This window comes from Pavona decussata, unplaced genomic scaffold, assembly GCF_977016875.1.
Source record: "Pavona decussata unplaced genomic scaffold, jaPavDecu1.1 SCAFFOLD_16, whole genome shotgun sequence".
Classification (NCBI taxonomy): domain Eukaryota; kingdom Metazoa; phylum Cnidaria; class Anthozoa; order Scleractinia; family Agariciidae; genus Pavona; species Pavona decussata.
Window position 1 is genome coordinate 4,777,211 of NW_028145439.1, and position 26,776 is coordinate 4,803,986.

General features: G+C 37.9%; 3 protein-coding genes across 8 annotated transcripts in view; all 3 read left to right on the forward strand.

Moving 5' to 3' along the window:
- Positions 1–26,776, forward strand: part of LOC146487485 (putative skeletal organic matrix protein 5) — a 139,891-nt gene that overhangs the window by 71,743 nt on the left and 41,372 nt on the right. The gene's annotated exons all lie outside the window — the stretch shown is intronic.
- LOC146487493 (uncharacterized) lies at positions 857–17,374 on the forward strand. 2 transcript variants are annotated; one of them, XM_085088448.1, is made up of 6 exons: positions 857–1,053; positions 8,811–9,073; positions 10,432–10,546; positions 12,002–12,035; positions 15,434–15,572; positions 15,927–17,374. In XM_085088448.1, the coding sequence occupies exons 1-6, from the start codon at positions 954–956 to the stop codon at positions 16,443–16,445; spliced, it is 1,170 nt and encodes a 389-aa protein (XP_084944574.1). In that variant the 5' UTR covers positions 857–953; the 3' UTR covers positions 16,446–17,374. The 2 variants fall into 2 exon arrangements, with proteins under 2 accessions (XP_084944574.1, XP_084944580.1); XM_085088454.1 differs by lacking the exon at positions 857–1,053 and adding an exon at positions 3,921–4,105.
- Positions 19,290–25,874, forward strand: LOC146487494 (uncharacterized). Its single transcript, XM_085084686.1, has 5 exons — positions 19,290–19,410; positions 22,574–22,836; positions 24,087–24,201; positions 25,146–25,271; positions 25,837–25,874. Exons 1-5 carry the CDS (start codon positions 19,311–19,313, stop codon positions 25,872–25,874), a joined length of 642 nt encoding a protein of 213 aa, XP_084940812.1. The 5' UTR covers positions 19,290–19,310.

Consider the following 26,776-nt stretch of genomic DNA (forward strand, 5'->3'; position numbering starts at 1 on the left):
GTATCTTAAGTCTTCAACTACATGTGAAAGTCATGGAGTCATAAAAACTCCCTAGCGTTTCTTGACCTTTGACTGCCTTCGCCCTTATTTAGGCGCCTGAGCGGAGGGAGATTGTAGACAGAGACAACAATCTTAACATATATTAGCAGTTTTCCCTGCAAAAATGTTTTACGTAAAATCTCCATTAATTACCCTTAACAAGTTTTTTATAACACAAGGTGCTAACGCGGCCAAGCATTCAGATATTAAAAAAATAATAATAATTTAACTTAAAAATAACAAGGTTACAAATTCTTAGTTGCAGGAAGCATTCCAGTTGCCTATATAACAAGCACGGCTGAGGAGTTGAACTCAGATCAATAATGAAACATGTACACTCTATTCAGAATTATTCTTGGCAGGTTTACAGAGAAATCTTGATCAGCCTAAACTATTTTTTTGCATGTTTTAGGGCCGTGGATCACTATCTTGTCTGAACTACAGATTTTGCTTTAGGAAAGGAGGTTATCATTCAATCGTACTAAGAATTGGTCGATAATATCAACTTCATGTCTAGTGACTTAAAAATTAAACTTCAACGGCTCAGAATTTAATGGCAATCGTCTAAGCAGCATTTTATGCGTTGAAGAAAATTTTAGTAGTGAGCAATAGCTAACTGCAAATTCTCCGCCTGAGGTCGTTTTGACAAGTGAAAGTCTGTACGGTTTGTAGCGTTCATCGATATTCCAGCAGTGCATTATTGGAGCATGAAGACCTGGCACTATACAAAAAAAAGTCGACTGAGCCCATCTGTCAGTCAATAGCAGTTTGGTTTTTTAATTCGCTTGTTAGTAATTGCATCTATATATGCCACTCTTGTGATTGGCTAACACCTGACGTGTAAAGTGCCACAGCACCAAGGTGGGAAGCTTTTCATCAAGGTAGCAGTTCCTTCGAATTCTCCTACGCCAACTATGCAGCGTGAAACCTTCGCTACCAAGGATTATGCTTTCATGTGTTGGATCTCATTAGCGTTGTTTCCCTCATCGCATGGGCAATTCTGTTCTTCAAAAGGTTGGTACTGTTCATTACGTAAGATAAAGGTAATTAAAGTCGCACTACGAGCCTAAGTTGCCCGTTCGGCCGGAGCTTAACCAAGTTTCTGTAGCAAGAAGCATTTGGGAGTATTGCTACTCCACCCTGAATGGGATATCAGTCCCTTGTAGGGCTACCCCCAGCAGAATATCGCGGGTACCCATTCATACACCTGGGTGTATAGAGACAGTGTTGAACAAAGTTTCGCTTGAAGGAAACAACACAGCAAATAACCGACCAACCTTACTTCGAAACACTGACCATTCGATCTTCCAATGGTTCTATCGATAGTCCGATAGTCCGTTGTTTGAGCACTCAATAAAAAAAAAAAAAAAAAAAAAAAAAAAAAGATATTCCGACGCTTTATAAACCACTAAACCACCGCGCCTCCACACCGCTAATTAGGTTAATGTTTATTGCTTTATTTTGCACAATTCAACAATAACGTTGATCTAACGAACATTTTTAAGGGGCGCCAAGGTATTCGCAACCCTTTGACAAAAGATAATCGTAGATCGCCAACAATCCATACCTTGATCAGGCTCTTCCCTTGTATTTTCCTTTAAATAGTTCCTTAAAGATGCAAGGCACGTATTTATATATCTAAAGAAAAAATACAATCTTTCGGCTGCTGTGAAAGATGATAAGAATTAAAACATCCAGAATTGTACGTAAACAGTTGTCGGGGTCGAAAAACTGATAAAAACTGTGAAATGGTTGTTGTTTAGGACTGGGTTACATCAAAACAACAATTTTCGGAAGCTTATACAAGTGACAAATTTAAGTTCAACTTTCCAAAATGCAGATCTGATGTTGGGGTCTATGTAAGCAAGGATATTCATTTGGAGCAAAACCTTGATGAGAGGATCGACTCAGTGTTCGGCCGCTTTTGACAAGTGTAATGTTTTGTTGAACTTTTCCAATAGCAAAACGTTAATTTCAATCTCAAAGCTTTCAAACAATAGTTGCGATGTCGCTGGAGGGAAAAACTGCTGGAAATAGCTTGGGCAATAAATACGAACACACAACTTCCCACTTATAGTAGGCATCCGGCGCCACTCGACAATTTTTTAACCAAAAATCGTAGGTGAGAGAAAACAACCGATGAACTAATTCACACAGATTGATCACTACAGATATGTCAAGCTCGAAATGTATAAAAATCAATAACGCCAAATAATTATTTGGTGCATGTTATTGACTTGAATTATGCATTTCCAACTTAATACATTTTTGCAATCATTCTAAGTGTACGATTAAGACTATTATATAACGGCTTTGATAATGCTTGGTCAGTTTCAGAATTTTTTAAATGATAATGTTTATTATAGTCGCTAACTCTTATGAAGGAATTACTCAAATTGGGCGAATTGTTTATTTAAGATTTTATAAATTAAGACTAATTTCAGGTGTTTGCGTTTGGTATCAAGGGTTTTCCAAGTTAAATTGGCAAGAATATCAGTTGACCGAATGTCTTATTTCGCACTAATTATCGCCATGCTGGCTTGAGATTGTATGCGTTGCAGTTTGTCCTTTAACGTCCGGTTTTGTGTAGGTGATGGGACTAATGATTATATATTACTTCCAGTGACTGGTTGGGAAAAACGGCCTAAAACGTTTTATGACCGCGATACGACCGCTCGCCTTTTAACATATATTGTTTATAAATAATTATGCTTTTCAAAAGTACGTTTGTCATCAATATGAACTTCTTAGCAAGTATGCGAATCGACTCGTAATAGTTTGTTATTATCTGTAAGAGTATCATGCAGCTGACATAAGGTTTTATTGTTCAGTTTATAGGCCGACATAGATTTAAAAAAATTGAACAACTCGCACTAGAAGTAATTTGATCTCAAAACTGCAGAAGATTGGCAATACAGTTTTTTTTCTTTTGTACCGATTCTTTTTTCCGGTCAAGATATCTTTTTTTGTATAAACTGAAATAAACAAGGTATGCAAACGCTCAAACAAAGCCGCAAATTAGCGGGTTAGAACGGGAGCAGGTGGCTTGTCAGAATAAATGATTGGTCTAACATTTATATGCATAAATACACGCAAAGATGCTTTATTATTTTAGAATGGTTTGTTCGTGTTTTTATTTATTTATTTATTATTATTTTTTTTTTTTCAGTTTGAGATACCGTAAAATTTCTGTTAAACACTGGCGCCTATTTATCTTTAGGCCTCAAGAAGGGGACTTGTTAGAGAGGCCGTGGCTTAATAGATGGGGCTTATCTTAAATCATGAATTGGACACAACCCTAAATAAGCATTTCCAAAATGATATTGCACATCTGACAGAAACATAGCACTAATGGCTTGTGGACCGCGAATTCAAAGCCTTATTTTGCACAGACTGATGTTAACAGTATACACTCTTCTTAACAAGCTAAGTGGCTCATAAGCGTGAGCTAAATGCCATATTTTTGTAGCAGGTGAAGTCCTAATTTTATGTGAATTCCTAGATACACAGAGAGATGCTTTATTATTGGTTTATGATTTTTTTCTTTTGTTTAGGAGAATGAATCCACTTTTCTTGGCCATCAGTTTGACATACAAAATGAGAATTCAGCTAGACGAACTCATTTCAAAATGCATTTCACTTTGGCATTTGCCATGTAACGAACTACTCTAGGTTTCACGCCTGACTCGATACTAATTCTTATTTTTACTCGTGGATATGCTTTAGCGTCACGAGTGATAGAGGCGTTCGGTATGCAAATGAATCACTCACTCCCGTGTAACCGGAAGTGGAATAATAGCCAATCGCACGTCTGAAAGAAGCGCAGCCAGAAATACGTCTGCGATCGCAGGTTAGATTTCTGTGGGGTTTTTTTAGTGCTTTGAACGCAGTCTCGCTGCATTCTTCATCATTAGAAGCAAATGTCTGACGAACTGACAAAATGGTGTTCTTCGAAGGAGAAGCATAAGATTCTCAACAAATGCACATTGATACAATTAAGAGCGATTGTGAACCGCCTCCACTCACCGAGGCGTAAATCTTGATGTCGAAGTCGAATTGACGGTAGGTGAGAAGACAGAAGTTTGTGACCTTTCATTTATTCTCGGTTTTCACGTGACGTCACCAAAATCTAGAATTCAAAACTGGGAGGCCTATAAAATTTTTACCTTCATTCAAGGAAAGATTACCTAAAAATATGTCGGTTCACAATTTCTTAGCTCGATGTCGTGCTTTCTTTTGAAAATAGAACAGTTTCAATTTCCGAGTTTCCATCGTGCGTGACATAAGGAGGACGGCCGTGACAGAGCTTTTCCGTATCTTAAAAATGACTCTTCGGGTGATTTTCAGCATTCTAAACAATTTAAGTTTAAGGAGAAATATTAATCTAAACATTCGAAAATTCACAAGGGCAAACAAACCTCTTTTCTGGGAAAAGTGAACTCGAGATGTTTTTTCGTATTTCCGGCCGCCATGTTTGTGCCCCTCAGAGGGCAACTCCATACTAAGCTCTATAAATTTATGTGGAACATTTTGTCAAATAACTCGAGTACGGAATGCCGCACAGACCTGACACTTAGAGAGATGCCTTATTTATTTATCCTCTATACCATGTCAATTTCTTGACTTCATTCATGGAATGGTTTCGATTTTTTTTTTTTCAATGGCGTGACAGTGAAAACCGAGAATTGTTGAATTATCCGTTGAATTTTCTTTTACCACAAGCACATACGAATAATTCCGCTATGCTCAAGTACTCAAGACGAAATAATTGAAAATTTTCTTTGCCGCACGCGCGTCGCGTCGGGCTACGGAAATATAATTGTTGACCATTGTTATGAGCGATGTAATTACCACTTTCTGCTTCATTTTACCGTAAAGAAGCCTAACTTAAAGAAATAACAAAGACATTTGAGCATCACAGTTGCCTTTCAACACCGTTTAGGAATACTTGTACCATTAATATCGGTGGAACAAATTTGCATATCCGTGGTTTACGGTAAACCAAGAGGTAAACTGAATTTGCGCGTCTCCGATATTATCATTTAGTTTGGCAAATCAGAGAATCTAAACCTTCTTTGGCTTTAAGTGAACTCGCCGTTTTCCAGAGCCGTAAGCTATCCGTTCGGTACCTGTCCGTTGCTTTATGGATTACTTTTATCTTACTCAGCGAAATCATGCGTTTATTGCATCGAAATCGCTTTCGGTAAGTTATGCGAAGTACGACTGAGGGACACGAGCATGTGAATGTCAGTGTGCTTATTTTCATCTGGTGCAGTCACAGTTTAACTTTTTAATTCATGAGTATTTTCCCGTCATGAATTTATTTATTTTCAGCGTGTTTTACAAAAACGGGGCAAGTTTTTAATAAACTAACATCATTCAGAAAGTATTCTGTTGCTGCTTTAAAATGACCAAGATATAAAAATTAAATTCTACAGTTGTCGGAAAGCTATTTACATGTAAGGAAAATATTTTGAATATCCTTCACAAATAAGGCCTTGTGCCTTGTGTGATCGAGACCTGAAACGCAAAATCTTCAAACTCAAACCGATCCATTCGACCAAAACTATACGAAAATTCTGGTACAAAATCAAAATGGAACGGCAATTTTCAAAAAAGTCAGCTCGTTACGAAATCTTTTGGCATTTCATTTCGATCAGACACGGCTCTAGCTACTCCAGCAGTGATCAACATTAATTGCAAATGAAATGTGTTTCCGTCTTACTCCACCCCAGATGCTTTAGAATTCTTTCCTTTAGGTGTTTGCTTTGATAAGAAGAAAACATTGCCCCTTCCATTGATCAGTCGTTTGGTAAGTCAAAAAAAGAATTAAGTGAAAATATAGTTGATGGAAAGTTCTGTTTCCTAAAACTGTAAAAATGCTCCATCGATATCGTGGACGAACAGAATCATCCATCGAGGACGATTACCAGCCCTTTGAGGTTGAACGAAGTAATATCAAAGAATAATAAGCACCAGGCACAGAGTGATGTCTCGCCCTCAGATTTCTAGATCACGCCATCTCGCACTCGGATTTTTGATGTGCCACGTTTGAAAAACTAGATTAAGTCTCACCCTCGGATTATAAAAGAGAGTCTTGGCGAGCCTCGAATTTTTCCACTATACCCCCTCTGGAAATATGTTCCTTAGGTCACCCCGCTCCCCACTGAAAAATAAGGCAAACTGACCACCTTCCCCCCTGTAAAATCAAATCCCTCCGGTGAGGGGGTGGGGGAGGTATGGATATTTTTTGGTACTACACATTCTGTTTACCGTAATCCAGCCCTCAAAGTAAAACTACTTACCCTTAAATCTGGTCATATAGGTCAAAGAAATCATTCCACCAGTATCAAAAGTATTTTATTAGGTGAGGGACTGGGGACATCCACCACAAGGACAAATTTGAAGGTAGGAGGCAGCCACAAACAGTGCTGCATGACATTTGAATCCTCAAAACCAAAAAAAGAAATGGTGACGCCTCCCCCAAGGACATAACCAAAATGTGCCTTCCTTGTTTGATTCCTCCTTTACCCAAATACGTCAAATTTTTGTGAGGCTAACTCAAGTCTAGGGGACGGACCATTAGAAAAGTGATGGGGGGGGGGGGGGGGTGGGGAAAATACAAAAAAAAAAAAAAAAATTCGTGCAAGCTAAAATGCCCCAAAAAAAAAAATTCTTGCAAGCCGAGAGGGAAGAAAAAAAATTCTTGCAGAAGGAGATAAGGAATTATTATAGAAAATACCTTTTAGTGTTTTAATGACAGAAAATTTCTTCCAGAATGCCCCAAAATGGCCTTTTTAATGTTTTGAAAATCTAACTTTTTTTGTGGAAGTTTGTTTTGCACGAACAACAAACCAGCCCCACATTTTGTGTCTTGGCTGGAATTTACCCTTACTACAACTCAGTATTTTGTTTTGTGTTTGTAACTGGTAGTAAACCCAATGATCACGAGCAATAGGTCAATTAGTTTTGAAGAAAAACGATTTTGTCAGTAAAACGCTTCCAGCATATCAGCTTATCCATAAAGCGCTTTGTAGTTTTATTTGTTGGGCCACAGAGTGCTTTATCGTTACAAAATTTAAAAAAAAACTGAGTCATTTTCAAGAAGTCCTGTTAAACGCTTGTAGGAGCATCTAGATTGAAGGGCAAGTGTTCACTTTATTCACCCCAAAATGCTCTGTGGCTCATTGTCAATACCACAAAGTGCTCTGTAGGCAAATTAAAACCGCACAAAGTGCTTTGTGATCTGGTGATCGAAAGTACCTTGTATCTTGGCGGGCACTATAGAGGCGCGGTGGTGGTCAATGGAGTTTGGCATCATTATGATGGACTGTGGGAGAGGAACACAAGAGGGAAGGGACTGCAAAAATGTACAGGGAAACCATGCACCCCACAAGGCTTCCTCCTTTCACACTGCGTTTATATCTATGAGAAGCTTTTGCAGTAAATGTATCCTTTAAGTATGTTTAGTAAAAGTACAGTGTGTATGAGAAAGGCACACGTGGAAAGAATTGAATAGTTTCATTCATCAGCATCATGTTATAACGAAAGTGTTAAAGAGACAAATTCTAGTAATAGTAGCACCAACACATTAATGAAACATTCTACAAAAATATTTTTAAAAGAAGCAAGATCATACATATAAGTCTGATCATATACAAAAAGATATGATTTGCATTTTAACCATTGTGATATAAAGTAAGAATCAACATTTCGCTGCGCTAATGATACTCTATCGTGTATAAAATGAAAGGGGACTGTGTCTGTAGTAAAAGAGTATCCATGTAATATTAAGCAAAAACATTAACAATCCCACCATGAATTTGACTTTTAAATTTTAAGTAAATTGAGATTATATACTACTTGAAGTGTTTGTTATGAAATATTTCATAAGATTTCTAGGCGCCAACAGTTTTGAAAAATTTTGAATCAATTGTTATTAAAATGTGTTAAAAAGTAAACAATCAATAAACAGACAGTACATGAAATTTGATTTAAATTATTTTAAAATGTTGACCAGTCTTTTATTTAAGTATGAGGCTGATTTTACTACCAGCACTAGATACTACTTAGACATTAATTTCGTTGTTTTTGTTTAGTTTTGACCATCATGCTGTAATTTTTAGATATTGTCTCAGGGGTTAAAGGTAATCATTCCAAGCCCACAAAGTACAATGTTTTTTGAAAATCCTGTATTTAAAGTTTTTTTTTTTTCTGGAAAACAACAACAACAAAAAAAGTCGTGCAAAGGGTATCAACCGAAAAAAAAAATTCCTGCACAAGCACTGAGCAAAAAAAAAAATATTCCTGCAAACTGAAAATCCCCCCCCCCCCCCACCCCTGTTACTTTTCTAATGGTCCGTCCCTAAGTGGAAATGTGCTGCCCAGGCTGTCAAACCCTGACCCTGTTTATGACAAAAATATCTGTCTTCTCTCTCTTAACCCAGTTTGTGACATGAATTAATTTTTCGAAAAAAAAAAAAAATATATAAATTTCTTACATTGCTAATCCGTTTTTACAATTTGTAGATAGTCAGAGAAAAATAGGTGCATTCCTTCCCCCCCCCCCCCCCACCCACCCTCCATGGGGGACAAACGAGTGAAGAGCTCCAATAGCGTCTCCGCCATTACATTAACGTCACTATTAAATTTCAAAGACCATTCCAAACTATTATACATTTACGCCACCTTTTAGTTAAACCCATGGCATCAACGGTCACTTCCATCGCCATATCCACGAGTTAACGATAGTGTCACTTTGATTTCCTTAGAAGACTGTCGCCAACTTGAATTTAAGCCTGCACATACATTAGATGGTAAACGCCTCAAAGGCCACATGATTCGCACCGATGACGTCATGGATAGCGATTTCTGTGAAACATTATGCTACATGGAGCCCAACTGCGTTAGTTACAACTTGAAGAAAACGCCCCGCGTAAATGGCAAATTTGGCTGCGAGCTGAATAATTCAACCTTTGAAGGGCAAAAGAACAAACTGGAGCCAAATACAGACTATATTTACCGCGGAGCAAAGGTAGAAATGAGTAGTTGTAATAAATTGAAAATTGATAAAATGTTTGATGAGAGAACTTGTGAAGGTTGAAAAAAAAGAAACATCAAAAAAAAAGACTGGAACTCAGAGGTCTGGTTCACATGAGCAGCGCAAACGCAAGCAAGCACGCCTGTGAACTACGCCAACGCAAATACAAACGCAAGCTTAAGCGCCAGAGCAAGAAATGGAAAATATTTCGTTTCCTTGGGCTTGCATTTGGGCTTGCGTTTGCATTTCACACTTGTGATCCGGGGCAAGGCAAATGCAAGCGCAAACGCAAGATGAAACATATAGTCGTTCCATATATATGTACGGCTGCTGACGTTCAAACCAAGATGGCGTCCTCCTCTGCCAGTTTTAAAATCGTTCCCAGAGTCCTCGCTTCCTAAATGCTGGTCTATGGTGACGATACCTCTTGGAACAAGATTGCCGCTACTTGCTATACTGCAATGCGCGTGCTTATCTCATTCTACTTGCATTTGCGTTCGATGCTTGAACATCACTTGCGCTTGCGTTTGCGTCGTACGTGTGAACCAACCTAAAGCGAGGAGAGAACTCTTAGATAACCTCCGTCTCAGAAAACGAGATTTCCTTTGAAATCATACAAATCATGGTTAAATCGAGTAGGAGTATTTTTTGCCTATCAGTATTATCAGTATTCCGTAAAAATGTTAGCAGTATAACGGGTATCTTTACGAAACTGCAATAACAATAAAGAATTGTTAGTGGTTCCCAAGTACAATCTTGAAACTTATGGAAAGCGCGTTTTTTCAGTCTTTGTACCCCCACACGCTTTGGAATAATCTACCAGTTGATATAACAGCTATAGCTTACTTAAGTTCTTTCAAAACGAGAGTTAAGACCTTCTTCATTAGTCGTCGCTTTTAAATGTTACTTACTTTGCATATGTTTCTATATTAGTGAGTATTATACCATTTTGGTAGTTTTGTTAAGCGCTATTGGTTAACTAGTGGAAATAGCGCTATAGAAATCAATACTATTATATTATTAACCAATATCAATATTATTAATATATTATTATTATTATTATTATTATTATTATTATTATTATTATTATTATTATTATTATTATTATTATTATTATTATTATTATCGTTATTTTCAACCCATAACGCAAGGTCCGTAACATTACTACCACACATGCGCACTGGCTGCTAATCAATAATAAATAACTATAATTTCTAATGACACACAAGACGTGTTCAGACCAGTGATCTTATTGGAAACTTGGATCATCATTTTGCAGCCAGTTTTGAGATATTGAGTAATTGTTATGTGTGTCATTTTTCATTTAATATTTGCTCGTCTGTTTGTCTTAGAAAGCATGTTTGAAGAAGTCTTGCAAGAACAATGCTACCTGTGAAACAGGTTTTACAGACAAAGGATACCGCTGTATGTGCACCACTGGATTCACGGGTTCTCTCTGTGAGACTGGTATGACTAGTTTCTGATTACAGTACTGATTATCCTGTCTGATTTAAAATACTTAGCTTCGACGTCAAGTACGCGCACGCTACGTGACTTCGGTGTAACATACTAACATCTGGGTATTCTTCACCATGAATAGTAGCCTGAGTATAAGGCTTTTCGGGGAGGGGGGGGGGGGGGGGGTGAGAGGGAGGGAGGGAAAAAAGAGAGGAAGGGGAAAAGTTCTTTATTTGTATATAAGTATTCTCTCCTCCTCCTCCCCTTCTCCCCTCCCGTCCTCTCCCTCTCCACTTCTCCCTCCCCTTAGGAAAGCCTGATACTCAGGTTACATTAATAATGGAACTTACCCTAGAACACCCTTATTTTTTTTATGAATTTTATTCAGCACGATAAGAACGCATTACAGTCACATACAAAACTTGCACATACTTACTATTTGATTAAACTATTTACATGTCTTATAATAAACAGTCGTACAGTAAACTGGCTTTACACTGTATGGTTAAAATCCTGCAGGCAAAAAAGCCACATATTCGACTTCTTCATTCTCCTTGACAAACGACGTATATTTTAAAATCAGTCTGAGCAAAAAAAAAACTAACCTTGTTCGGTTGTTTTCTTTTTTTATTTTGTCGAGAACAAGACCACTGTGTAAAGAAACATACTAAACTTCCATGGGTCTAATGAACAAATTCCTTTTGCTATGGAAACCTCTCCTCTATTTATCATAAATGTTAGATATCAACGAGTGTAAAACTGGAACACACAAATGCAGTGCCGTAGCTGTGTGCAAGAATACTAACGGATCATACCACTGTACGTGTAAGCCGGGATATTACGGAAATGGACGAGACTGTGAACCAGGTGACGTTTTGGTTTGCTTTTGTCTGACGTTTTCCTTTCCTTAAGGAGGAATCTGCCTACAGTTATTTCTTTTCTCATATAACACAATGTCGATAGAAGTCAAATGCATGTTTTGTCTCGTTTGCTTTTTCTATTTCTGGTACGGAAAGTAAGAAACTCAGAGATAGTTTGCTAAAAGGCAGTATACAAGAAGATTATGCATGATAATGATGCTCATTGCCATAGCAAAGGAATCAGTATCCTCTTAATTGATGACTTGTCTAGGCCCAGGTATCTTTTGAATTTACTGTTGTCTTTCTAGCTTTTCCTTTTCTTTTGCCCTTACAGCCGTTTCCTCAGGGACAGCTAAAACAATTATTTGGAACGTCTGCTCAAACTCGTTCGCAGCCAACAAAATCAGGTCTCCTTGCTCCAATCTCATTATAGCCTTACTTTTTCTTTGTTAGCAAAGACATTTTTTCTTCAAGGCTTTTAGAAAACCCAGTTTAAACTACACACCATTACTTTAAATTTAAGGGACAGTTGTGGACGTGTTGTGCGTTCTTTTTTTATTTGGTTTAAAATATCCTTTTCTTTCATCTTCATGCTGTGACGTAGTCCCGACATGCAAGGATATTTATAACAAAAATATGTAAGTATGAAGACCTCCAAAACTCAAGGATATACCTTAACTATTTTATTTTTGTGTTTTGTTCTGCTTTGTTTTTGTTATCATCATCATCATCATCATCATCATCATCATCGTCATCATCATCATCATCATCATCATCATCATTATCATTATCATTATCATTATCATTATTATTATTATTATTAGTAGTAGTAGTAGTAGTAGTAGTAGTAGTAGTAGTAGTAGTAGTAGTAGTAGTAGTAGTAGTAGTAGTAGTAGTAGTAGTAGTAGTAGTAGTAGTAGTAGTAGAAGTAGTATTATTATTATTTTGTGAGCTTTGGCCGTAGAAAGTAGGTCTTAGGGATGATTTCTATTCGGGAAGCGTGAAATTTTCAGGAATTTTTTGACCCAGCCAAAGATATGAGGTGGAAAAGAACGTTAACCTTCCCTTTTTCAAATCTTGATTTCAACATCCGGGACTTAAAGTAATATGGCGAAATACAAGCAAGATTTGGCAAGAGTTGAGTTTCAAAAGCTATTCGTCCTGTATCGTTGTTAGGCCAGTGATCGATTAGTCGAGAAGTGCGATTTTAAGGGGTTTTTCCGCTCGCGGGTGTCATAAATAATTTCCTGCAGATGTTCGATCGCCATGATTCTAATTCGCGTGCAGCATGAATATGGTGTGAAGATGAAAAATCAATTTGAATCGCTGTCTTCCTCTGATATTAAGCCGATTTTGTTGTAGAAAGCTAGACTTGAGTGCTAAAAGACCGGGTTTTGGGTGAGATTTTAGATGCGTTGGCGCGGTTAACTATTGCTAAATTTTAACACATTTTGTAGTTTTGTAATTCACGGGTTATGTTTCATTTCATGCCGATATCAGTGTCATGTCTAATTCCAGAGAAAAGCCCCCCCTTTTTTTTCCCTCCCATACTATTCCCTGACCTCACTTAAATTCTTGTGATAAACCCTAATTAAAGTCTTGTTAATGACTAGCATATTCCTTCAGCCTAGAAGGTCTCAAAATGTGCCCGATTTCAATTTTATCCGTTCTTGAATTGTTGCATAATTGTGAAAATCTCTTTTCTGACATTCCCCTTTCAGCCAACCGGTATTATTTCATGATAAATTACTCAAGCTATAAACATGAATTGAAAAGGCCCAGACCTGTCATAATGGTCAGTCACAGCTTCGCATCATTGTACATTTCCGCTAACTTCAGCTTCCCACTTCGCTACTTCGAGTACCGCTACACGAGGCTTGTCACGCGGCAATGCAATGCAGTGACGCTTAAAATTTAAAAATCTTCCCTGCCTGTACATCCACTCCAAAGTGGTATTCAGCGTATTTAACTAACGGCAAGGTAATTTTGAAATACAAGTCCAAACCCATGTTAAAAATCGGCTGCTTTTTATCAGGTTAAGCTTATTCGCGAATCCTTTCTTGATTTCCTAAACATATCGTGTCCAGTTGAGTTTGTTATCCACTGTCACTCCTCAAGTTTTGAATTAAGGGGGAAGTGCGTTCTAGAGGACCAGTAAAGCTATGCCGTTGTGATAACTAGCTAGCTAGTCCCCCACCCCAAGGAGAGCGAAGCCATGGTTATCACAATGACAAAACTTTCCTGGTCAAGTTCTCTGAACGCACTGTCCTTTACAAGACGTTTAGGCGCGTTATAGTGAGTTGTATCTGCACCGTGTACCGAGCTCCTCAAGCGCTCTGCTAAGAAGAGCTGTGACCTCATCCACAGAACTCCTTGAACAAAACAATTCTGCGGGTATCATCTGCGGACATATACGTTGATCCTGAGATAACAACATTGGGTAAATTGCTCTGGCACAATTTTGTGAAAAGATTTGGGGAGAGAACAACACCTTGCGGGATGTAAGAGGTGACGTTGGAACCGTATCAGACTTCACACAGTTGACTACCGTGTATTGCTTTCTCTTTGTTAGGTAGTCTGTCAGCCAAGCTAGCTCAAAGACACTAGGCATTGACATTAATATTGGCAAGGAAACAATTTTAGCGAGGGATATCATGTTGTTTTATAAAGGCAGAGAGGCTCATATTGATATTGCTAGATTTTAAAGGCATCTGCTTTGGCCAAACCCATTGACAATTGAGAAGTATACACTTGACAAAGTTTTAATTTTTGCTATTAAGCCAGAGTTTCACACTTTCAGCATCTTTAGTAGAAAATCAGGAGGGGAAAGTTGAAACGGGAGGGGGCACAATACTTAACAATTATTCCACTAGAGCCTTTTGGATATGAGATGATCAGATAGTCATAGAGGCGCGTAGCGCCGAGCTGGCTACATATCATTTCTTATCCAACAAGCGTGAGTGAAATTACTGTTTTATTAAAAAAAAAATCAAGAAGTATTCAATGCTAGATCGTGTCGATTTCGTTTTGCAAGAACAACTAAATTAACTGTTTAAACAGCGCAAGGCCCTGTAAGTAAGAAAGGAAGTACTTATTTTCTCGATTAAACGCCCCCGGCGTTTATTTAAAATTCGGCCATTTTGACCCGGCGTTTTTTCGAGCCAGCGTTTAATCGGGGGCCCGGCGTTTATTAATAAAGTGCGATTTTCAGCCATTTTTCCAGGTTGATTTATTATCACCGATCCTTGGAAACCTAGGGGCAGTTTGTCAGTGCTGGACAATTTTTCCCAGGATTATCCAAAGTTACAGTATTATGGTACCGTACGTACGGCACGTGTACCATGTTGCAATCAAGCTTTGTATCACTAACAAACAGCACATAAACAATATATGAATGATGTAGGAGCAAGTAAATGATATGAAAGCAGAGTTTTAAGCTTATAAACGGTAATGTCGCCAAGGTCCTCCTCGCTTGTGTTAGCCAATGTGTGCAAATTTCTTAAGTTTTAATTACATGCTCATAAACGCCGGGACCCTGATCAAACGCTGGGGCCCCGATTAAACGCACCCGGCGTTTAGTTAAAAATCGGCGGTTTTGACCCGGCGTTTATACGAAGCCGGCGTTTAATCAGAGTCCGACGTTTAATCGAGAAAATACGGTAGTCTTAATATGAAGTGAGAAAACGTAACAACACATAAGGAGTTAGGTGGATGGGTGTGTTATTTGGCATACAATGAGGTTCATATTTAATTTTTCGTCTACGGTAGCGAGGTAAAGCCCTATTGTTCACCACCTCTCTCCCATTTCCTAACCCCCTCCTCCCTTACCACTCCTGTTATTTATTGCACAGTCCCTATAAAAGAAGATAGAAAAAACGCTATTCAGTATCGTATAGAATGTTTCCAGTAAAGATCGTTATTCAATGTAAAAGTATTCTTATGTTTTTCTTAGGACTCAAGTTAAGGGGAGAAACGAATACAAAATATATGTAGCATTACCAAGTTTGTTATTATTATTATTTTTTTTTAATATCAGGACCTCCCAAGATAACAAAGCCTATTTACTCCAAATGCCCTCTGGAAAAGTTCCTGTGTACTGTCACATGTCAAGCCATGGGCTTGGAGCGTGTGGAGGAGGCGGATGGACGCTGGTCATGAAAACGGATGGCAATAAGGTATCACATGACAACCAACTGTTTGCTGTATGTAGGAATATGGACATCAGTCTTTATATACGAATTAAGAAGGTCACGAATACGTTCTTTGTACCTTTAATTACGAGTTCTATGAGATATTTGGATCGCTCAGTTTAACATTTTCATCCGCACTCCGGAAATCGTTCAAAATGTGCTTTCTCAAGATCCTTAAAAAACGTTAATGGAAGTCATGAAAGTGATTCGAGAAACTCCGAATTCTTTCAAGGCAGATTTATCAAAGTACGCTTTCGGCTATTGTTTTTTAAAGGTGGATATGTGAATGTGGATAACGTATTGTAATTTTCCTACATGTTTTCCTTTATTTTCAACAAGCCAACGTTTCACTTCAATTCTAAACTCTGGAGCAACCGGGACGACTTCAACCTTACAGGAGGAAAGACCTTGTTTGACAAACATGAGACAAAGCTACCAACCTACTGGAACACATCCTTCACCAAGATATGTCTCGGCATGAAGATCGGAGATGAGACAAGATTCATCGTCCTCTCTAAGCGCGCTAACTCCCTGTACTCACTGATCGCCGATGGCCATTACCGCGCCACCTCACTGGGACGTAACACGTGGAAGTCGTTGATTGGATCTTCAGCCTCCCTGCAGCCCAACTGTAACAAGGAAGGGTTTAACTGTATGTCTGACAGAAGTAACGAAGGCAAAGCAAGAATCAGTATCCTTAGTAACAACCAATACGACTGTGCAACTTGTGACTCCAGAATCGGGTTTGGTACTGGAGGAAAACACGACGACTCCAACACGTGTGGAAACGAGGCTACACGTGGAGGAGATAACGAAGACAAGCACATCAAAGCCATGGGCTACATTCTAGTGCAGTGATAGCCGCAAGGAACTGAAAAACTGAACTTTGTCACTAAGGCCATAAGCCATAAGTAAACTATAGAGTGTTTTCATTCACGTGACTACCGGCCATTTTGGTTTACTGAAACAAAAGAAAGTATTTGCATAAAAATAGAGTTCAATTCCCAGAGGTTTAGTTTGGGACACCAACATGGCCGCCATTTCTTTGTTTTGGGACACCAACATGGCCGCCGTGACGTCATGTGAAAACACTCCATAGAACAATGAGTGAATGTATAAATCTATCGATCAATAAATTAAAGTTTTGTCTTTCAAAAAGAGCGAAATCGCAACACATAAAATCTTTACTGGCTATGTTATTCTGAACTCCACCAAGACACGTGTATGTAGTTTTATTTATACAATGAACTGTGTAAAACTCGCGTTTTGATTGGTCTAGAGGAGTATGTGATTAGAGTATAGACGCACGATTGAAGTCATCGAGTGGTGTGACCGGCGCACGTGATCATAGTCTAGAGTCCAGCCAGAGTGACTGGTCAACAAAGTTTTGCAAACTGTTTTGGCGAGTAGCGGACAAACACAGGCAAATTTTCGCAGGAAAGGAAAACTGCCCAATAAAAAACCAGGAATAAAAAAGCTAGAACTTTGTTGTGACGTGAAAAGGAAGCAAATATTTGTCGAAATATGTCGCCGATAGAAATCCGGCAATGGCGAGTAATCGATTACAAATCGCAATGAAGCGACTAACATGCTGTAATATTTTGGGGTCAGGATTTCCTTCTGGAATAAAGGTTAGTTTTGAAAATATTGTTAGTGAAATCCTTTCGGATTATACTCTTTAGAAGATCACAATTGCATGTGTGTTGTAGTCTAAAACTGAGTTTGCTGGAAAGATTTTGACTCAGCTCAGGCAACGCGATGCTCGCTCACGAAATGAGTTAAAATGTCTTGGTTATTGTATAAAACAAATAGATTCCATTTTGCCGAGGGTCTGTACTCTGATAACGCACAGAGGACGCCACCCACGGCAAAATGGAATCTATTTGTTAAATAACTAGTATCTTTATGTAAGAAATAAAATTGGTGATGGGACTGACGTGAGTGGTAAGAGTGTTGAAAGAAAAGAGAATAACTAGGAATATTTTATTTATTTATTTATTTATTTATTTATTTATTTATTTATTTTTTAAGCAAAGTACTTGCCCAACGCAAGAAAATTCACTTTTGACACTTTTTTGGTGAGCGATTCTTCCTAACTCCACTGTCCTACTCCGCAATGCACTCAAATTAATTGTCCATCTAAATTCCTTTCTCACGGAAACGAACTTAAGACCGAGCCGTGAATTCGCTTTTTGGGTGTCTACGATGTTACTTTTGTTTCTTAATCGATAATGAAGACTAGTCCACCTAAGGGACTTTCCTCTATCAACATAAGACCCGCAGCTCAACTAATTGCTTTCTTTTTGCTCGTGTTGTTTCAGACATTTTGCTCGTTGTTGCACATTTTACATTTGGGTGGCTAAATTCCCCACCTCCCACCCCCTCCCTTATCCCCGAATTTTGGATAAACTGGCAACCTGGTATTTTTTATGTTTTACTGATTCAACATGATCACCTAGAGTTAACCACTAGGTGGTTTGTCAGAAACGTTTTATTTTCTATCGGAATTACATGCATTTTATTTCTGGCCCCCATTTCAGCTTGCTTTTTCCTTGATATCTCTTGTGGGATAGGCTTAGGAATTTTGATGCATGATAAGGAAACTGCATTTGACATTGTTGTTGCTATTATGGTAAATACAAAAAGCCACCTGCTAAGATGTTAGATTCAGTGCTTCCGCTAACGGTTTCTTTTCAAGGACGTCTTTTTCTTTTTCCTTTCCTTCTACGGAAAAGTCATGAAGTCGTAATAAGTCCCCAGTGTTTCTTGACCTTTGACTGCCTTCGCCCTTATTTAGGCACCTGGCGCCCGTTTCTCGAAAGTCCCGGTAACTTACCAGGCCTTATAAGTATATTTTTAAATGTATTTTCGCCGATTAGACAGAGATTACAGACATACATGTGTGGTACTTGGCCAATGTTGTTACACAATTATAAGACGTTAAAATTTAGTATTCAAAGTGAACAAAAACTGACTTCCGTTAAGAAACATTTATCAACAAAGACACTTATCGGGCCCGGTAAGTTAGCAGGACTTTCGAGAAACGGGCCCCAGAGGGGAGGGAAATTGTAGACAAGAGACAACCATCTTTGTATATATTAGCAGTTTTCCATGCATAAAAGTTCCCAAAAACCTTTATTAATTACCCTTGACAAGTGTTTATAACAAGAGGTGCTAACGCGGCCAGGCATTCAGATATCAAAAAAATATAATTTAACTTGAAAATAACATGGTTAAAAATTTTTAGTTGCGGAAGCGTTCCAGTTGGCTATAACAGGCACGGTTGAGGAGTTGAACTCAGGTCAACAATGAAACATGTACATTCTATTCATAATTGTTGTCGGCAGGTTGACAGACCGTTGTAGACATGCCCAGGATTTAATGGCAATCATCTCAATAGCATTTTTAAGCGACGAAGCAAATTTTAGTAGTGAGTGATAGCAAAATGCAAATTCTTCGTTGGAGGTTGTTTTGACAAGGGATAGTCTGTACGGTTTGAATCGTGCATTGTTATTCCAGCAGTGCATTATTGGAGCATGAAGACCTGGCACTTTACAAAAATAGGTCGACTGAGCTCACCTGTCAGTCAATAGCAGTTTGGTTTGTTTATCAATATATGACACTCTTGTGATTGGCTAACACCTGACGTGTAAAGAGCCACAGCACCAAGGTGTGAAGCTTTTCATCAAGGTCGCAGTTCCTTCGAATTCTCTTACGCCAACTATGCTGCGTGAAACCTTTGCTACTAAGGTTTATACTTTCATGTTTTGGACCTCATTAGCGTTTTTTCCCTCATCGCATGGGCAATTCTGTACTTCAAAAGGTCTGTACGATTTATTACGTAAGATAAAGGTCATTCAAGTCGCACTACGAGCCTAAATTGCCCGTTCAGCCGGAGCTTAACCAAATTTCTAAACCATGAAGCAACTGGGAGTATTGCTATTCTACCCTGAATGAGATGTAAAGCCCCCCACCAGTATGTAGCAGGTACCCATTAATATAACTGGGTAAATAGAGACAATGTGAAACAATTGCAAAGGTTTGTGTCAAGGAACAACACAGCAATGAAGCGACCAACCTAACCTCAAATCACTGACCATTCGATCTTCCGAAGGTCCTATCGATAGTCCGACACTTTTTTTTATAAAAACCATTTAACCACCGCGCCTCCACGCGTTTAATTAGTTGAGGGTTTAGTATTTTATTTTGTTAAATTCGACAATAACGTTGATCTAAAGAACATCTTACGGTGGCGCCAAGGCATTTGCGACCCTATGAGAAAAGATAATCGTACATCGCCAACTAGCGATATCTTGATCAGGCTCTTCTCCTGTATTTTCGTTTTAATAGTTCCTTAAAGATACAAGATATGTAATTATATTCAAAGAAAAAATTCAATCTTTCGGCGATTGTAAACATGATAACATGTAAAGCAGCCAAAACTGTACGTAAATAGTTGTTGGGGTCGAAAAACGTGAAAGAGCTGTTAAATACCATGAAACGGTTGTTGTTTAAGACTGGTTGAGATCAAACAAACATATTGTTCTGAACTTGATTCAGGTAACAAATTTAAGTTCAACTTTCCAAGGTTCAAATCATATTGTGGTCTATACTAAACAAGGGTCTTCATTTGGAGCAAAAATCTTGATGAGGGGACCGAGTGTTCGGCCGCTTTTGACAAGTGTACTGCTTTGTTGAACTATCCCAATAGCAAAGCGTTAATTTCAATCTCAAAGCTTTCAAACAATGTTTACGATGTCACTGAAGGTAAAAACTGCAGGAAACAGCTTGGGGAATAAATGTACTGCGCCACTCGACAATTTTTTACCAATCGTAAGTGAGAGAAAACAACCGTTGCATTTAATAATTCACACAGATTGACCACTACAGATATATCAAGCTGGAAATGTATAATAAAAATCAATAAAAGCAAATAATTGAGTATTATTTGGTGTCATTGACCTGAATTATACCTTTCCAGTTTAATACATTTTTGCGATCATCTAAGTGAATGATTGCATATTCAAGGGTGTTCTTTCGTCAAGAGGAAACTCATTTTATGTTCCAATATTTGAAAAAGATATTTCAAGACTATTTGGACTCGGCTCCTTTTTCCTAAAAACTGAACAAAATGAGTGTAATCCTTAAAATATCTTTTCTTTTTACGTGCATAACTCAGAATCAGGAACAGAAAGAGCAGACACTATTCTTATACTCCCGTAAATATTTCGCTCTTTTAGTCTCTTTGGGAAAAGTCTCCCATAGCACCACTAGTACTGTACCACTAAGACTATTAGATCAAGGCTTTGGTAGCGGTTGATTAGTTTCAGAATTTCTTTAATGGTAATATTTATTATAGTCTCTAATTCTTATGAAACTTATGAAGGAATTACTCAAATTCAGGGCGAATTGTTTATTCAAGATTTTATAAATTAGGACTAATTTCAGTTGTTTGCGTTTGGCATCAACGGAGGGCTTTTCAACCTAAATTGGCAAGAATGTCAGTTGATCGAATGTCGTATTTCGCTTTAGTTATCGCTCTGGCGGTTTGAGATTGTATGCGTTGCAGTTTATCCTTTAGCGTACGTTTTTAACGCAGGTGGTTGGGCTAATGATTATATATTACTTCCAGCGACTGGTTGGGAAAAAACGTCCTAACACGTTTTATGAACGTGGTACGACCGCTCGCCTTTTTACATTTATTGCTTATATGCTTTTCAAAAGTACGTTTTTTATCGATATGAACCCCTTAGCAGGTATGCGAATCCACTCGTGATAGTTTGTTATTATCTGGTTTATTGTTGAGATTATAGGCCGACATAGATTTGAAAAATTGAACAACTCGCTTACTAGTAGTTAATGGATCACAAAACTACAGAAGATTGGCAATACAGTTTATTTTCTGTTCTACCGATTCCTTTTCCGGTCAAGGTATTTTCTTTTTTGTTTTTGAATCAACTGAAATAAACAAGGTAAACAAACGCTCAAACAAAGCCGTGTATATGCTTTTCAAAAGTACGTTTTTCATCAATATGAACCCCTTAGCAAGTATGCGAATCCACTCGTAATAGTTTGTTATTATCTGTAAGAGTATCATGCAACTGACGCAAGGTTTAATTGTTCAGATTATAAACCGACATAGATTTGAAAATTTGATGAACTCTCATACTAGTAGTTATTGGACCACAAAACTGTAGGAGATTGGCAATACAGTTTATTTTCTGTTCTACTAATTCCTTTTCCGGTCACGATCTTTTTGTTTTTGTATAAACTGAAATAAACATGGTATACAAACTCTCAAACAAAGCCGCAAATTAACGGGTCAGAACGGGAGCAGGTGGCTTGTCAGGATACATTATTGGTCTAATATTTAAATTCATAAATGCACAGAAAGATGCTTTATTATTTGATTTGGCTTATTCATGTTTTTTCTCAGTTTGAGACGCCGTAAAATTTCTAGTAAACACTGGCGCCTATTTATTTTCAGGCCTCAAGAAGGGGACTTAGCTTATCTCAAACCGTGAGATTTGGACAAAAACCTTAAATGAGCATTTCCAAAATGATATCACACATCTGACTGAAACATAGCACTAATGGCTTGTGTATCGCGAATACAAAGCCTCATTTTGCATAACCTGAAGTAAACAGTGTATACTCTTCCAAACAAGTAAAGTAGCCCATTAGCGTGAGCTAAATGCCTTATTTTTTGCAGGAGGTGGAGTCCTAATAATATGTGAACTCCTAAATTAAATACACAGAGAGATCCTTTATTATTGGTAAATGGTTTATGTTTTTTCTTTTTTTTTTTAAGATAACGAATCCTCTTTTCTCTCCCGTCAGTTTGAAATACATAACGAGAATTCAGATAGACAAATCTGCATATGATAGACAAATATGCATATCACGTACTTTGCCATTTGTCATGTAACGTACTACGCTAGTTTTCACGTCTGACTAAATACTTATTCTCATTTTGTTTTTCTTAGACGACTGTCGCCAACTTGAATTTAAGCCTGCACACACATTAGATGGTAAACGACTTCATGGCCACGTGATTCGCGCCGATGACGTCATGGATGACGGTTTCTGTGAAACATTTTGCTACATGGAGCCCAACTGCGTTAGTTACAACTTGAAAAAAACGATGCGCGTAAATGGCAAATTTGGGTGCGAGCTGAGTAATTCAACCTTTGAAGGAAAAATGAAGAAGCTGGAGCCAAATCCAGACTATATTTACCGCGGAGCAAAGGTATAAATGAGTACGGGTAATGAAATTAAAATTGGTAAAATGTTTGATGAGAGAACGTGTGGAGGTTGAAAAAAAAAAAGAAACATCACAATAAAAGACAGGAACTCAAAGGGGTGGTTCACACGAGCAGCGCAAACGCAAGCAAACACGCGTGTAAACTACCACAACGCAAATAGAAACGCAGGCTTAAGCGCCAACGCAAGACTGAAATAGAAAAGTTATCGTTTACTTGAGCCTACATTGGCGCTTGCGTTTGCATTTCCCAAGTGTGAACTGGGGCAACGCAAATGCAAGGGCAAACGCAAGATAAAAATAGTCGTTCCATGTCTGTACGGCGGCTAACGTTCGAACCAAGATGGCCTCCTCCTTCACCATCTTTAATCTCGTTCCCAGAGTCCTCGTTTCCTGACTGCTGGTCTACGGTAACGCGGATTCTGGAAACGAGATTGCCGCCATCTTTGGATACTGCAATGCGCGTGCGCATCTTATTCTGCTTGCGTTTGCATTCGACGTGTGAACGTCGCTTGCGCTTGCGTTTGCGTCGTACGGGTGAACCAGCCTAAAGCGATGAAGGAACTCATAGATAACCTCAATCTCAAATGTCGAGATTTCCTTTGAAATCATACAAATCATGTTGAAATCGAATAGGTGTATCTTTTGCCTATCAGTATTATCAGCATTCTGTAATAATATTTGCAGTATAACGGGTACCTGTGCGAAACTACAATAACAATAGTGGTTCCCAAGTGCAATCTTGAAACCTATGAAAAGCCTGCTTTTTCAGTCATTGCACCCACACTTTGGAATAATCTACCGGTTGATATAAGAACTACAGCTTACTTAAGTTCTTTTATAACCAGAGTTAAGACATTTTTATTAAGTTGCTGTTTTAAAATGTTTCTTATTTTCGATGTGTTTTTAAATTAAGTAAGTAAGTATTATACTATCTTAGTAGTTTTGTTAAGCGCCATTGGTTGAATAGTAGAAATAACGCTATTGAAATAAACATTATTAATATTATTGTGGTTATTTTCAATCCATAACGCGAGGTCCGTAACATTACTCCCACACATGCGCACTGGCTACTAATCAATGATAAATAACTATAATTTCTAATGACACACAAGACGTGTTCAGACCAGTGATCTAATTGGAAACTAGGATTATGATTTATTAGCGAGTTTTGAGATATTGAGTAATTATCATGTGTGTTATTGTTCATTTAATATTTGCCGGTCTGTTTGTCTTAGAATGCATGTTTGAAGACGTCTTGCAAGAACAATGCAACCTGTCAAACCGGTTTTACAGAAAAAGGATACCGCTGTTTGTGCACCACTGGATTCATGGGTTCTCTCTGTGAGACTGGTATGACGAGTTTCTTAGCTGACAATACTGATTATCCTCTTTATTTAAAATACTTTGCTTCGACCACAAGCACGCGCACGCTATGTTACATCGATGAAAAGTATTAGTTTTTGTGTATTTTTTGCCATGAATAGTAGGCTGAGTATCAGGCTTTTCGGGGAGGGGGAAGGGACGGAGAAGAGATAAAGGGGAAAGAACATATTCGCGACCTTCTTAATTCGTATATAACGATTCTCTTCTCCTCCTTCCCCCCCACCTTCCTCTCCACTCCCCTTCTCCTTAGTAAGGCCTGATACTCAGGTTACATGCATGAATAGTTGAGATCGAACTTACCCTAGAAGATCCTTACAATTTTTTTATGAATTTTATTCAGCGTGATAAGAACACATTACAGTCACATACAAACTGGCACATACTTGCTATTTGATCAAACTATTTACATGTACTATAATAAACAGTCGTATGGTAAACTGGCTTGATACTGTATGGTTACAATCCTGCAGACAGAAAAGCCACATATTCAACTTTATTCTCCTTGGCAAACGACGTATTTTTCAAAATCGGTTTGAGCAAAAAAAAATCCCAACCGTGTTCATATTTTTTTTATTTGTCAAGAACAAGACCACTGTGTAAAGAAACATACTAATCGATTAAACTATTTACATGTCTTACAATTAACAGTCGTATAGTAAACTTTATACTGTATTGTTACAATCCTGCAGACAAAAGAGCCACACGTTCAACTACTTCATTCTCTTTGAAAAACGACGGATATTTCAAACTCGGTTTAAGCAAAAAAAAAAAACCCTAACCCTTTTGTTCAGTTTTTTTTATTTTGTCAACAACAAGACCATTGTGTAAAGAAACGTACTAAACTTCCAAGGGTCAAATAAACAAGTTCCGTTTCGTATGGAAACCTCTTCTCTGTTTATTATAAATTTTAGATATCAACGAGTGCAAAACTGGAACACACAAATGCAGTGCCGTAGCTGTGTGCAAGAATACTAACGGATCATACAACTGTACGTGTGAGCCGGGATATTACGGAAATGGAAGAGATTGTGAACCAGGTGACGTTTTGGTTTGCTTTTGTTTAACGTTTTCCTTTCCTTGAGGAGGAATCTGCCCACAGTTATTTCTTTTCTCATATAAGACAATGTTAATAGAAGTCAAATGCATGTTTTATTTCGTTTTCTTTTTCTAATTTTGGTAAAGAATCAAGAAGATTATACATGACAATGATGCTCATTGCGATAGCAAGGAAACAAATTTATTTTAGTTGAGGACCTGGCTAGGCCCAGGTATCTGTCACATTTGCTATTGTCTTTGTAGCTTTTCCTCTTCTTTTGCCCTTACAGCCGGCCTCTGGGGTCGACAGCTAAATCAATTACTTGGCACGTCTGCTCACCCTCGTTCGCAGCCAGAAAACCAGGCCTTCCTTGCTCCAATCTCATTTTAGCCTAACTTTTTCCTTAATTGTTAGCAGGGACATTTTCTTTTCAAGGCTTTTATCAAACCCAGTTTAAACTGCGCATCATTACTTTAAACTGAAGTGACAGTTATGGACGTGTTGTGCGTTCTATTTTTGTTTGTTTGTTTGTTGTTCTTCTCTTTCATTTTCGTGCTGTGATGCAGTGTCGACGTGCAAGGCTATTTATAACAAAAATACGTAAGTATAAAGAATTGCGAAACTCAAGGATGAACCTTACCTATTTACATTTTTGTTTTCTTTGCTCTATTTTTGTTATTTGTTTTTTTGTTATTATTATTATTATTATTATTATTATTATTATTATTATTATTATTATTATTAGACAGAGACATAGAAAAAGAAAGACATCTTTAAGTTCAACACGATGATTCGTCAATTGCCAGCAAATTATTTTCCAATACAAGAAAGCCGTGTACAAATCCTAAAAATTCATACAGTAAGTAATAATTCAAACATTTTGCCAAGTCATCTTAACAACGATGTAATCCTGTTAAAAGGTTGTATAGGACAGAGTAAGTTAAAATTTCACCTGCGTGACCTCAAGGTTATTCTAGTTGTAATTCGGGCTCGCCTGGATTAGCACTCGCTACATGCGAGGCAGTCTACTTCCTTGTTTTTCTTGGTTGGATTTTTTAATCAACTTGAATAAACTTCCAAAAGTAGACGTATCTCTGTTTTTCATAAATTTATTTATTGGTTTGTCTACATATTTGTGCATATATTTGTTTATTTATTTATACATAGTTATTAATTTAAATGTATTACAGGACTCATTATAGTCTACCACTTGGGGAAGTAACTTGAAGAAACATAATTTAGTTATCATGGGTAATTTAACAAAGGATACTGCTAAGTGCCAGAATCACGAGGCTACATAATTTCTCTGACCAAGCAAGCGAAAAGCCAAGAAGGTATTCGGCTTGTATCATCACACAAGAAACTGATACGTTTCTTCCAAGTCCAGAAGTTAAGAAATTAAAAACTCAAATTGAAAGGGTTCAAAGGAGGGCCACAAGGTGGATCCTCAAACAACGTGTAGGCGTGATGTCATACAGAGACAGACTTTTAACTTTGAAACTTCTT